Here is a 13,791-nt window from a genome sequence, read left to right as displayed (position 1 = left end):
TTGTGGGGCTTCCTGGGGTGTTGTTTTTTTTTTTTTTTTTTTTTTTTTTTTTTTTTTTCTCTTTTTTTTTCTTCTCTTCTTTTTTTTTTTTTTCTTTCTTTCTTTCTTTTTTTTTCCTTTGGCCGTATGGCATGTGGGATCTTATGATCTTAGTTCCCCAGCCAGGGATTGAACCTGTGCTCCCTGTAGTGGAAGCACGGAGTCTTAACCATTGGACCACCAGGGAAGTCCGTGTGATATATTTTGGAAAGGCTGTTTTCCAGAACCTTCCAAGCAGTGGAGTTCCAGTTATTTGTGAGTGCCCTGGCCTATGTGAAGATGGGAAAGTGACATTGGAAAGTTAAAAAAACTGTTACCGTATATAAGCAGTGTCACCAAGAAGCTTATTCCCATACCTAGTAGGCATAAATACTTGTGCAAAACTATGGGGTTATCCTGTCACCCCTAAGCAATGCTGAAAAGTTGTTGCTCACAAACTGGAAGTGTCTGCCTATGAAATGGGTTCCTTAACTGAAAACTAGGTTTTGGGCTGTTCAGATGTACATACGTGAAACTTTGATTTTCAATTGCAATGTTTTGTTAGAAACACTTGGTCTTCCTTTTTGAAGGAACAAAAATAAAACATCTCTACAATCTAAAGATGGACTTGTAACTTGTTCCTGAGATGAGTGTAAGAAGATGTAATTGTCATTGTCTTCAGGCTCAGTTAATGTTTGCTGAGTGCTGAGTGTGTGTGTGACGCTGCCACACCACACATTGTGAAAGGAGAGAGGAAGTCTTCAGGGTGTATAATTCAGAAGCCACGTCTCTGTGTCTGACTTCTAGGCAGATATCATTGAGAGGTAGGTATCTATTTTATAAAGATGTAAATGTAAGTTGAAAGCTTGGCTCAAATCCTATTTGTATTGGTTGGCATGAAAGCAATCTGTGAAAATTACTCAGGAGAAACCAGAAAGGCAAGGTAGAGTCATTGATCAACATTTATTAAATTTTCCTGATTTCTGCTACAGTTCACGGTGGACTCTTAGCCCAACTTGGGAAAATTAGCAGAGGCTTCTCTGCTTTTAAAAACCTTGAAGACACATTGAACAAAGTGCTCAGGGAATCCCTCTAATGAAAGGCGGCAAACAGTGGCTAGCCAAGGAATTTGCCTGTTCGCCAAGAAGGGGCCAGCACATTTGTGTACATCCTTTCCGGGGTTCACCCCAGACTATCTCAAACACGTCAAGAATTATGGCTCCCAGAGAGGAAAGGCAAAGTGATAATAAACAGCAGCTACAAAAAAGGACACACGGATGTGACTCAGGCTGCGTCAGATTCATACACACGACTACATTCCAATTTAACTGGCTCCTCTCAGAAGACAGATCCAGAAGCCATTGAAGCTAGTTCAGCGAAGGTACCCCTTCGTGAGCAGCAGCAATCAAACAGGCTAATGGGATACATGATTGCCGAGAAGGGAAGGGAAAATGATGCGGCGACTGGGGTCATGGTTTTGCATAAATCAGTAGTGTGACTCTGCCCTGTATGCCTCATTCACTTTTGGTCACATCCTTTCCAAGGGGTATCTCAGTCTTGGGAAGGTTCGGAGGAAAGAAATTGAATCACACAAGCTTCTGAGCGAAGAGAAACTCAGGACCTGGCTGTTCCACCGAGAGGGAGGCCTGAGGTGCTCGGTGGGGAGAGGAGCTTAAGGGTGCGAGGGACAAGCTGCAGTTTCCACATGGCACCTGGCACCACCCCTCGTGGCAGTGATGACTGCTCCAGGCAACAGCGACCTCCAGTGTCTGTGTGAAAAGAGCAGAGGCATCCCAGCCTCTCTTCCCTTTGCACCTTTGCACCTCTGCAGGGGTGGCAGGCATCTCAGGCCAGCCCCAACAACTTGGCCACCAGAGAAGGTGCCGGTTTCTCCAGGACAGGCTCACTTTCCACCCCTGCTCCCAGGAACAGAGTCAGGACCGCCCACAGGCCCCCTCTCTGGATGCCTGTTTGCAACGGGTGCACATCCGAAGGGGCCTAGGGTCGGTCCTAAGGGAAGAACCCCAGTCTTGCACAAGATGATGATGGTGAGGTACAGACACCATGGTGCTCCAGGACCTGGCTGGGTGTTGGCTTCGCACTGTTGTCATGTTAGGTTCAAGGCCAGTGGGCTGGATTATCAACTGAGACAGCTGAGCTGGCAAGTTGTTGTACAGAAGGCGAGAGTGAGGCCCCAAGCCTTTATCTGGAAGTCTTCCCTGTCCCTTCTGCCTGGAAGGCCACTCCGGCCCTGGCTTCAAGGCCTAGTTTATACACACCTTCCTCCCTGATCTTCCCTTCCAGGTGAAATTAATTTCTCACGCTGTGTATTCCTTCTCACTTGCTATTATGTTGTCTGTGTGAGGAGGCATCCTGATATGGAGAGAGCACAGATTCTGGAGCTGCTCCACCCTGAGGTTGAATTCCACTCACCACTCGTGGGTTGAGTTCCACCTGGTAGAAGTCCTGACAGCAGGGACTGTGTGATCTAGCCTCGGGCCAGTGTTTATGCTCAGTGAGGTCACTGAAGTTTAAAAAACAAAAGCAGTGAAAGGAAGGCTGAGGATGAGTCCAGATCCCCGGTGCTTGGCTGGGCCTGGAGCCCCCTTGGACCCCCGTGCTGTGCCCGCTGCAGCACCATAGTCCCCCAGCCTCCATCCTCTCAGAGGATCCTTAGAGGCTGTGAAGAATCCTTCCCTCTCCTGTGTCAGTCTTACCAAGCCTGTTATCAGGTTCTGTTATTTATCCTTTAAAAATGATTCTTTTCTGTTTATCCCAAATTGCTATGTTCTACCTCAGGGGATTTCAAGTTTAAGGGTTTGTTGTCATCTACTTTCTTTCCTCAGGCACTTGTATTATTTGTCACCATAAATGTATTCTTTTTGTAATATTTTTAATTCAAGAAATACTTAATTTTTTAAGACTCTCCTCTGTCCGGTGACCCTGGCTCCCTGCCCAGGTCCAGGCCGGGCCCTCGCCCAGTCCCCTGAGCCATGGCCTCTTGCCTCTGCCGCCTTGCTCCCCACCTCCCCCACTCCCGCCTTTCTTTGTCATCACACTGGCTGGGAGTCCACAGTGGTCACCCTCGTCCTGCACCAGGCCTCCCTCCTCTGACCAGTTCTGCTTGACTGCCTCATCTTCCCCGACTCAGCTCAGGTGGCATCCCCCGCTCCATTGGCTGACTGGGGGCCCCTCCTCTGCACCCTCATGGCTCCCTTGGTGGCCAGAGCCTGTCCACTCACATGTCTCTATCCTTACTGGTTGGTGCACCCTTTGAGGGGGCCAGGCCTCACAGGAGGGGGTGCAGGAGGTGCCTCGTGTTTTGGAATGAATGAATGAATGAGTGAGTGAATGAAAGAATGCACTTGGACCTCCTGACCTCCAAACCCTCCTCACCATGTTTGGCTCCTCTGGCCATGCCTATCGTGTGGTGTCACCTTGTCCTGCCCCCCAGCCTGAGCCTGGAACATGGAGGCGCCAGTCCTTTCCCAGCTTGCCGCCCTTATCTTCTCGCTCTGTCCCCACTGCACACTCTACCTCCGCACCCATCTTTCCATCTGTAAAACACCCTTTTTCACTTGGAATCTTCACCACATTGTTTGTGACTTACAAAGTTAACTGTTTCCTGTGCATTGCCTTTGACTTGGCAGAGCCCGCTTGGCTCTGGAGATGCTCAGTGAACCCGCATCAAAGTTAGTTGGTCCCTTAGTGACACCCTTGGGACTCTGGGGTTCACAGCCTGAAGCGCAGCCCTGACACAGCCCTGGTTCCTCACATCCGGCCGTGGAGGCTCGGCCAGGCTGCTGGCAGCTAGGGCTTCCCGGGCCTCCCAGAGGCTCCCAGTTTCCCCCAGCTTAGAGGGCAGAGCCTACGCTGAGCTCTGCAGGGTCAGGGAGAGGTATGGCTATGATTTCTCCAAGGAGGAGCATCCACAGGAGGACACCAAAACAGTACCATTAGGTATGTTGGGAATAATAGCCACTCGAGTTGCTATTTTAAAACAGGTTGGTTAAGTGGGCTAGAGACAGTGGTGCAGTTAAGTCACCCAAGTTAGAGGAATGGGAGTAACAGTGGGAAAGGGGCAACAGCAGGGGTCCGGCTACCAGCAGTATTGAGCGCTCGCTGTAGTCACGTCCTCCAGGCTTTTTATGGGTACAGCGTGGAGCAGAAACCCACCCTGCCTCTCTGGACTGCGTCACCCATGGGGACCCTTCCTTAGGTGAGAGCCAGACGTTAGTTAGCGGCCGGCTGCACTGAGATCTTTTTTAACTTTATTTTTCAATCCAGGGTTTTTATTGATTTGTTTATTCTTGTGCAAGGCCCTGAGTGGGAGAAAGGACGGCCACGCCTCGGTCCTTGAGTCAGATGGGAACTGACAGGTCAGGACACAGGCAGGAGGAGGGGCTGGGCCTTGGGCCCTGGAGCCTCACAGGCTGGCCTAGAAATTAGGAGACCCGAAGGGAGGTTCGTGAGAGCACAAGGAGAGAAAACCCATTCACTGGGAAAGGTAATACGCAGCAGGACAGTGTTAAATCAGTTGAAGGATTAGCATCAGCCTAGGGCTCCGAGGAGCAGGAGCCTCAGAGATGCTGATGGGGAGCGCGAGAGCGGGGTGACATAGCTGACTGCGGGCGTGATGGGGCAGGGTAAGGAGGTCAGGTCAGAATGGGGACGGTGCCGTAAAGTGCATCGTTCAGAACAGGTGGAGACACAGGCGCTGGGGACGAAAGATGACTCTGGGTGGTGTTGAGAAAGGGAAGGATGTTTGTTCGTTTACAAGGAGGTCTAGGGAGAGGATCCACTGAGAGTGCGGCGGGGGGTGTGCGGAAGCCAAGATGTGTTCTGGGGGGTTGTCTCCATGGCCCCACCCCGTGCTTGGAAAGACGGGTGCTCCTAAAGCAAGAGACTGTCAATAACCCACCAGAAGGTGGTCCTGTCACTTCAGAAGCTCAAAGAATATGGAGCTGATGGAGAAGAGGTATTAATAGCTGCTACTTAGAAGAGGATTTTCAAATTTACCCTGAGTAGCCCAGGTGAGAGCTGACGGCCCAGACAGGTTTTAAATCCCCAGAAAAGGCCCTCCCCTATGGCTGTTGACAGGTAAGCACCTGCAGGTGGGCCCAAGGGGAGAGATTTGATATAAAAGGGAGGGAGAAAGGAAAGAAAAGGAAAGGAAGGAGGGACTGGGGGCTGACTCGGGTCCACAGGAAGCAGCACCAGCCTGAGCTTTAAGGGGAGAAATCTGCTCACTCTAAGAGAAAATACACTCTGCCCATACAAAGAGGACGCGTGGTCTCGGGCTTCATATTAGTTTGAAAGGTGAAATTTGAAACAGTGGTAGATAAATGAATTGAAGTGGGAATATGGAAGAAATAGTGATGCAGGAAGGTAAGCATGGAATTTATATTTTAAGTATAATTTCACAGTTGATATTACATTTGTCTTCTCCGTGAACCTGATTCTGCAGAATAAGGGTGCCACGTGTATGCGTGCATAGTGCACGTGTGCCTGTGTGTGTGGTGTGGGTGTGCACGGTGCGTGTGCTCGAGCTGTGGAGGCTGTAGAGTTCACAGGAGGAAGCAGGGGCAGCCGTGTCCCCCTGGCTCTCTGCACTTCCTGAGCCCCCTGCGGTCTCCTCTGCCTGGTCCTTTCTCAGGGAGAGTGGCAGGTGTCCAGCTCTGGCTGCATCCTGCCCACTCCCGGGGTACCAGTGCCTTATCCTCTAAAGACAGGCCCTTATCCAGGACTCAGGAAACATGGGCAGATCCAAGTTCAGTAGGTCCTCTGAGCTAGCAGGCCACTCGGAAGGAAAGGGTGGGCCCGACCCAAGGAGAGTGAGGGTTGAGCTCTCCTGGGAGCAGTGGGTGGCCAGGGCTCGGAGCCTGGCCCTGGCCCTGTGCCACATGGCTTGCCTCTCACAGCTGTCCACGCAGGCCCAGGCACCCACCAGTCCTTTCCAAGCACATCACTACACGCCAGTTACATGCTTACAGTTTAGCCTCAGCATTTGCGCCTAAGTTCGATGACAGCTTTACAACAATTTGCATCATCTTACTTATCTAGGGCTGGCTTAGAAGTCTGGACGCCAAAGGGAGAAAACCCTTGGGATACGGTAGCACCGGTAGGAGAGCCGGGGCCCTACCAGGTATTTGTCCACGGTGCTGGTTCTGCCTCCTGGTCCCCCAGCCACTGGTGGCCTCCGGCTCCCTCAGCCTCAGTTCCTGTCATGTTACTGGCCTACCACAAGACTGTCTTGTGCCATCAGGCCCCTCAGGAACTGGCACTCACCCCTAAATCTTATTCCAGCAGATCATAGAATGTTTCTGCTCCAAAGCTCTCAGTGGCGCTGCTGCCGACTTTCCCCTCTCCTCACAGTTTGCCGCTCAGATCTTCTCAGACATCACTTGGCTCTTTCCTCCCAAGGTCTTCACCCATATTATTCCCCTTGCCTGGAACACTTCTAACCCTAAAATGTCCTCGCCTTCCCTCCAGGTCCTGCCTATTAAGTTTCTTTTAATTTTATTGAAGTATAGTTGATTTACAATGTGCGTTTATTCTGTTCAGCAAAATGACTGAGTCATACATCTATATATTCTTTTTCATATTCTTTTCCATTACGGTCAGTCACAGGATATTAAATACAGTTCCCTGGGCTATACAGTAGGACCTTGTTGTTATCCATCCTATACGTAATAGTTTGCATCTGCTCATCCCAGACTCCCAATGCTTCCCTCTGCCATACACCCCCCTCACCTTGGCAACCGCAAGTCTGTTCTCTATGTCTGTGAGCCTGTTTTTGTTTCATAGATATGTTGATTTGTATCGTACTTTAGATCCCACATATAAGTGATATCATATGGTAATTATCTGACTGACTTCACTTAGTATGATTATCTCTAGATCTATCCATGTGGCTGCAAGTCTGCCTATTAACTTTTCTTTTTTCTTGTTGGCTGCACCGCACGGCTTGCAGGATCTTAGTTCCCCGAGCAGGGATCGAACCCACACCCTTGGCAGTGAAAGCGCAGAGTCCTAACCACTGGACTGCCAGGGAATTCCTGCCTATTAACTTTTAAAAGGACTCTATTGAGGGCTTAGAGTCTTCTAAGTGCTATGAGCAATGGCCTTCAAACATTTTGTTTGCATATCCCCTAAAAGAGCTCTGGGGGAAAAATGTAATTTTTTGAACATTTTAAGGTTGAGAAGTAAAAATTTCTTCATAAGTTTAAATACAATTATTTTTGTTAATATGAGATAGAAAAAAATAAACATTTTAAAAGATGGAAGATAAGGATTATTAGGAATGCATATTTGATGACATGATTTGGTAAAATATATTTTAACCAACTCGTTGAATAAGGCACACCAAATCTGAAAGTAATTGTGGAATCATTCATGGGATTTAGCCAGTGTATTTTGAAAATGTTTTTATAATTCTGGGAAAATTGCAGTTACGTTTAAAAGAATTACATGAGTCATATATACAGTTCGGTTCTGAATTCAGAACATCTCACTCAGGCCAAATTTCACTCTCATGGGGACCCGGAAGGCATCAGGGCCCATGACTCATGGGAGGGTGCTCCCCATCCAGGGCTTGGCATCCGTGGGAGGGAGGTCGGTGTGCCCCAGTGCATACTGTAGCACGGGCAGGCAAGGGCTGTGCTTTCCTTCTGTGAGGTGGGGAAGGGTGTTGTGAAGTCAGTCATGTTCTCAGGCAGTTTTAGAAAATACTGAATTTGAGGATCTGGAAATTGAGTCCCCTAAAACTGCCAGCATGCTCCCTGGAAAGTCGATCTGTGTGCTTCAGACTGAAGACGCCCCCAGGAGAGGATGTGATTCTCCTGTGCAAAGAGCTCAGGACAGGCACCACAGATGATTATCTCTAGATCTATCCATGTGGCTGCAAGTCTGCCTATTAACTTTTCTTTTTTCTTGTTGGCTGCACCGCACGGCTTGCAGGATCTTAGTTCCCCGAGCAGGGATCGAACCCACACCCTTGGCAGTGAAAGCGCAGAGTCCTAACCACTGGACTGCCAGGGAATTCCTGCCTATTAACTTTTAAAAGGACTCTATTGAGGGCTTAGAGTCTTCTAAGTGCTATGAGCAATGGCCTTCAAACATTTTGTTTGCATATCCCCTAAAAGAGCTCTGGGGGAAAAATGTAATTTTTTGAACATTTTAAGGTTGAGAAGTAAAAATTTCTTCATAAGTTTAAATACAATTATTTTTGTTAATATGAGATAGAAAAAAATAAACATTTTAAAAGATGGAAGATAAGGATTATTAGGAATGCATATTTGATGACATGATTTGGTAAAATATATTTTAACCAACTCGTTGAATAAGGCACACCAAATCTGAAAGTAATTGTGGAATCATTCATGGGATTTAGCCAGTGTATTTTGAAAATGTTTTTATAATTCTGGGAAAATTGCAGTTACGTTTAAAAGAATTACATGAGTCATATATACAGTTCGGTTCTGAATTCAGAACATCTCACTCAGGCCAAATTTCACTCTCATGGGGACCCGGAAGGCATCAGGGCCCATGACTCATGGGAGGGTGCTCCCCATCCAGGGCTTGGCATCCGTGGGAGGGAGGTCGGTGTGCCCCAGTGCATACTGTAGCACGGGCAGGCAAGGGCTGTGCTTTCCTTCTGTGAGGTGGGGAAGGGTGTTGTGAAGTCAGTCATGTTCTCAGGCAGTTTTAGAAAATACTGAATTTGAGGATCTGGAAATTGAGTCCCCTAAAACTGCCAGCATGCTCCCTGGAAAGTCGATCTGTGTGCTTCAGACTGAAGACGCCCCCAGGAGAGGATGTGATTCTCCTGTGCAAAGAGCTCAGGACAGGCACCACAGAGCAGGGACCCCTGGAGGACTTGGCTGGTAGTGGAGAGAGGAATTTCTGTGGGGGGGGGGGCATCCCTAAAGACCCTCCTCTGGCTGCCCCCGCGCCCCCGGCTCACACACCAGCAGTTACCTCCTGCTCCGGGCGTGGCAGGCTCACCCCCAACCCCCAGCCGTGCTGTGTGTTCTCAATGTCAGGGCCGAGGCTCACCCTTGTTTGCCGAGCTCTGAGTGGTGCCCTGTCTGCTCAGTGGTGCTTCCTGAGTGAGTCACGGTGGAACGCAGGCTTTTCCTGGCTCCTGCCGGGGGCCATTCCTCCACGTGAGGGTGTGTGTTCCCGGCTGGCCCAGGTCACCTCAGGCTGAAGTTCCCTCCCCAGCACTGCTGCCCAGCGGATGATCACGCACCAAGAACTTGTTCCCCTCCGGAGGGCACAGGAGGAGGTGAGCAACTGCTCTTTGGATCCTTCGAGATAAGCCTGGGTCCTCCCCTGGGGTAATGCCCTGTAGGCTTTTTTTAGAAAATAACTTTATGGTAGTATAATTCACATGTCATACAACTCACCCATTTAAAGCATAGTGCTTTTTAGTATATTGACAGAATCATGCAGCCACTGCCACCATCAACCCCACTGACTTTTAACCCAACTGCCAGATGTAAGAATTAATTAATTAAAAAAGAAAGAAAAGCTCATGAGACAAAAGTAACCCAAAATGGAGAAATCCAGTGGGAACATTTTATAGGAATCCATGCTGTGCTGCCTGCAACTCTTAGACTCATCGGTCCCCTCACTTTTATGCTGACTCATTGAAAAGCGCTTACCACCCTCTAGTTGCTGCCTGTCGGTGCCAGTGGCGGGGTGGGAGGGAGTGGAAGGACCTGCCGTCACTCCCGTGGGGACAGTGTCCCGACTCATGGCAGCTCTGGGCTCCGACACTGACCCATCACTCACCGGGTCTCTCCTGTCTCTCACCAGGTGTTCCACTGCGTCCACTTTGAGTGTCCCGAGCAGCAGAGCAACCAGAAGGAGGAAAACAGCGAGCAATCGGGGACAGGGGACACTAGCCCAGCCAGTCAGCAGCCCGACCCCCACGCCCTGCAGGCCCCCAGCGGCAACTCACTGCACTCCAGCCCAGGCTCCAACTCATACTCAGCCAACCGGCAGCACCAATAAAGGAGGCGCACGTGTGGAGTGACTCGGCTGGGCCCAGGTGGCACAGGAGCCGTGTCCTCCCCAAGCAGGGATGCCTGTGGATGCCTCCCCCCGCCCCCCCCCCGCCCCACGAGGAACGGACCTGGCTGCAGAAACACACAGGACAGGTTTCCTTCCAAGGACACAAAGGGGCTGCTTTGTTCTCCTCAGTTTGTTCAAATCAGGCTGGTCTCCAGGGGGAGAAAGTGGGTCTTCAATCTTCATCAAGTCCATTAACACCCTACCTCTCTAATCTAACCCTGCAAAGACCACAGAAGGAAGTAATAGGCCTGAGTCGGAATACAAAGATGGCACATGAACACAGGAATGGAAGAGAATGTATTAGGCCTTCCTTACCTGGAGGCACCCTGTAGGAAATGGGTTTCCTTAGAGTGTTTACGTTTATGGAACACATTGCCCTGGCAACTAAATAATTTTTTATTTCTTTTAGTTATTCTCCATTTGCTGAATCATAGGTTTTCCAGATCTATATGAAAGGTTCAAACAGCAAATCACTTGTTTTAATCCCTTTTGATGCTGTAATTTTCCTTCCTTAGTTTTGAACGGTTGAGCATGGGGTAGAGCTGAGAAATATCATGTGCATCTCCTAAATGAGGCACAGATGCAGCTCATCATGGCACCTGGTCTGACAAGGAAAATCCTTTGAGGAAGATCAACAAAATACACAAGGAGCAAATTAATCTGTGGACACTGGAGTTAATAATCACTCGAATTGCCAAGTTATTAACCTGTCATTCCTGAAACGTATCCAGCCTTTAAGCTTGGGAGGCTGACAAGGAAACAGTGGTTATGCAACCAGCTAATTTAATGTTCAGATGTGAGTGTGTACCAACTTCCGGTTGGGCTGGACCTGTCCTCCATTTGCCACAGGTTAGTGAGCGGTGTGGAGGCAGCCGTCCTGCCAGTCGGTGTCGGGAATGCAAAAGTGGGCCTTTCCCGCGTGGTGGTGATCGGTGGTTGCTGTTTTTCCCCCAGACCATAATACTCAGCCAGGGATTGAAAAAAAAAAAATCAGTTCTAAGCAGCTTTCCTTTTAATCCTCATTGAAACGATCTCATCTGACAGTTGTCGCTTGATCTGGCTCTGTGTGTCTGAGTAATTTCCATCCCAGTGCTAACTGCCCTGTGTAACTTGATCAGATCGTGTCCGGTTTTTGCTCATCCCCCGATTCTTCCGTTCGCTGGCTGTCACGATCAGGTCCTCTGTGCATCCTGCTTGGAGGAGGCGTGGGGCCGACGGGGGGTCCTTTCTGGCTTAAAGACACATTGGTCATGGGTGTACAAAGAGCCAGTGGGTCAGCTGTTTCCTCCTAGTGTGATGTAGTTGTGATATATCAGTACGGGAATAGTAGGGTAGCTTCAAGCTGCATGATTAAACGGGAAGGTTGTCTTTCTGCTAGTCTCCCTCGGTGCCCTCGACTCTGATCTCTGTCTGCGTCCCCCTGCTTGGGGTGAGTGGAACCCTCTGAGGGGAACAGCTTTTCACAATGGGAGGGGCTCCGGTAACAAATAGCGGTGCTGCTCGCTTGCTTGCCATGGGTGGCTGGCCGCGCTCTGTGGCTGGCGCTGCCTCCCTCAGCATCCAGCCCCTTCTCCAGTTAGAGCTGAGGATTCCTGACAACTCAGCACTTCCTCCAGCTGTGCATTCACTGCCCACAGGGGAGGCAGGAGGAGCGGGGAAGTCAGAAGAGGGCAGGGTTCAAATGTTTTGCAAGTATCATCTATTCAAGGGCTTCTTCTCAAACTGAAGTCACCTGTCCAGAGAGGAATCACTGCTGACCTGGGGAAGTGCGGGGTGGGCTGGGGGAGGGTCTGGAGCCCTTCAGCACCCTTCTCCATCCAGGCACAGGTAACTAAATGCGTCCTGGACACTCAGCTTCACACCTAAAGAGGCATGAACTGTGCCCTGCATGGCCAGTGGCTCACCCTCTGCTTCCTGTCCTCTGTGAATTCTCTTTGGTGTTCATTCCTTCCGGATCTCTGCCCTGAGGTCTGTCTGGAGAGAATAAAGCTTGTGTCTCTCCTGCTCCTCCAGCACTTCAGACACGCCTTGTTATCAGTTAAAGGGAAGGAAGGGGACTGAGAGGCAGTGCTGAGGACGGGCAGGACTGAGGCCAGCTCTGTGCAGCGGTATCGCCGTCCCCTAGCCCCGCAGCTGCCTCCCCTGAGGGCCCCTGATGGTCTAGAGGCCTTGCTTGGATGCAAGCCTGCTCTGGACCCCAGCAGACACTGATGAAGCTCAGCAAAGCCTGCTCTGGTCGGCCTCCTGTTATCAGGCAGGGGCTCTTCCTTCCTTGATGAGCCTTGTGGTTTGGGGAATGTATGCCTGGCTGGAGGGGCCTGGACACCCCAGTCGAGGTGCGACACACCAGATGCGTTGCCAGGGAATGAGGGATGAGTGGGCAGCCAAGAAAAAGTCCCCAGGTGCTTGGCATTCTCCAGAGCCCTGGCTGGTCCCGCAGGGGACTTGCCCCCCATGAGCCAGCGGGACCAAGATGGCCCCCAAACTTGGGGAGAGACCAATAGAGCTAAACGGGAGTGCTGATGAGACCCAGCTCCAAGGAGCCCGATGCCCGCGGAGCCCGATGCCCAGCACAGGGTGGAGGCTGATTCCCTGGGAGCTGTGGGACACCAGGCAGCAGGCTTGGCCAAGCTGTGAGGGGGGCAGCGGCAGATGAGGGCCCGTGGCTCCCCACCAACCCCGTGAGGATGCAGTCCCACGGCGTCTGCTTTGAGGAGGTCTGGTGAGGTGGACAGAGGGGTGCTTGTGGCCTCTGGCCCTTTATTGTGAAACAACACCTTTGTAACCACTACCCAGGTCTAGAGATTGAACATGCAGAACCTCCTGTCCTTCATTTTAGGTCATGCTTTGTGGGGGAGTAAAATGCACTGTTTGTTGGAGCTTTTGGTGAAAGCCTTCAACGTCACCTTCTGGTACCTCCTTGGAGGGCTGGTGCTGAGCATGGTGGGCAGGGCGGGGTGTGTGCCTCGTGGCGCCCCAGTCAAGGCAGGCTTAAAGGCGGGGGCTGCTGCGAAGCACTCTGAACGTGAAACAGCTGTAACAGTATCACACACGCAAACACGTGTTTTCCCATATTCTCAGTGCTTCTTCCGTTTTTCTTCTGATTCTAGTTAGAACCATGAGCCCATGATGGATGTGGGACTCTTCTCAATTGCTCTTTGTCACTTCTTTAATCTTAGTAAATGAAGTGTTGACTCCTGACAAATACATTAAAAGTGTTTTATTCCTAGAAGAGTTGGGAAAAGAAAATTATTTTCAGCAAGAGTGGGATGTGTTTGTTAGACTAATTCCTTGGCCAAGAAAAAAGTAGCTTTTGAATTGTGCAAAAATTGCTCAGTAGTTATGCTGTTGCCCCAATTGTCAAACCGCTGTGCAGATAGCGCCGACCCAGTCAACTTCACCTTTTTTTAATTCAGAAGATAACAAAACTGTAATCACTTATCCTTTCTAGAGCCACGGGGAAAAAAGGAAGGTCTAATCTGTGATAAAAAGCAGAGCATCCTGTGTGCTGAGGCCATTTGATAATAAAGAAAGGGAGCGCTCCCCATTGTGGGCTTCAATTAAGAACCTCCCTTTGGACAGAGAAGAAGGGTGTCAAAGAAGGAAAAGAAAATTTAATGTGTCTCCTTCTAGGAGTTTTTCCTCATTAGTTAAGTTTTTGTTTTGTTTTCTGGTGCTATCCTGTCACTCTTG

At 50.0% G+C, this 13,791-nt stretch overlaps 1 protein-coding gene across 3 annotated transcripts in view; it reads left to right on the top strand.

Annotated features, from left to right (window-relative positions):
* Positions 1–10,589, top strand: part of BTBD9 (BTB domain containing 9) — a 424,705-nt gene extending 414,116 nt beyond the window's left edge. Inside the window, exon 11 of one of the 3 annotated variants that reach the window (XM_007458166.1) lies at positions 9,841–10,589. In XM_007458166.1, coding sequence (XP_007458228.1) covers positions 9,841–10,038 — 198 coding nt within the window. In that variant the 3' untranslated portion in view covers positions 10,039–10,589. The remainder of the gene's footprint in view (positions 1–9,840) is intronic. The other 2 variants (XM_007458168.1, XM_007458167.1) reach the window with 2 other exon arrangements.
* The last annotated feature ends 3,202 nt before the right edge of the window (positions 10,590–13,791 follow it).

The sequence above is a fragment of the Lipotes vexillifer genome, unplaced genomic scaffold, assembly GCF_000442215.2.
Source record: "Lipotes vexillifer unplaced genomic scaffold, Lipotes_vexillifer_v1.1 scaffold4, whole genome shotgun sequence".
Classification (NCBI taxonomy): domain Eukaryota; kingdom Metazoa; phylum Chordata; class Mammalia; order Artiodactyla; family Lipotidae; genus Lipotes; species Lipotes vexillifer.
Note: the sequence above shows the minus strand (reverse complement) of the source record. Positions and strands in the feature narration are given on the sequence as shown.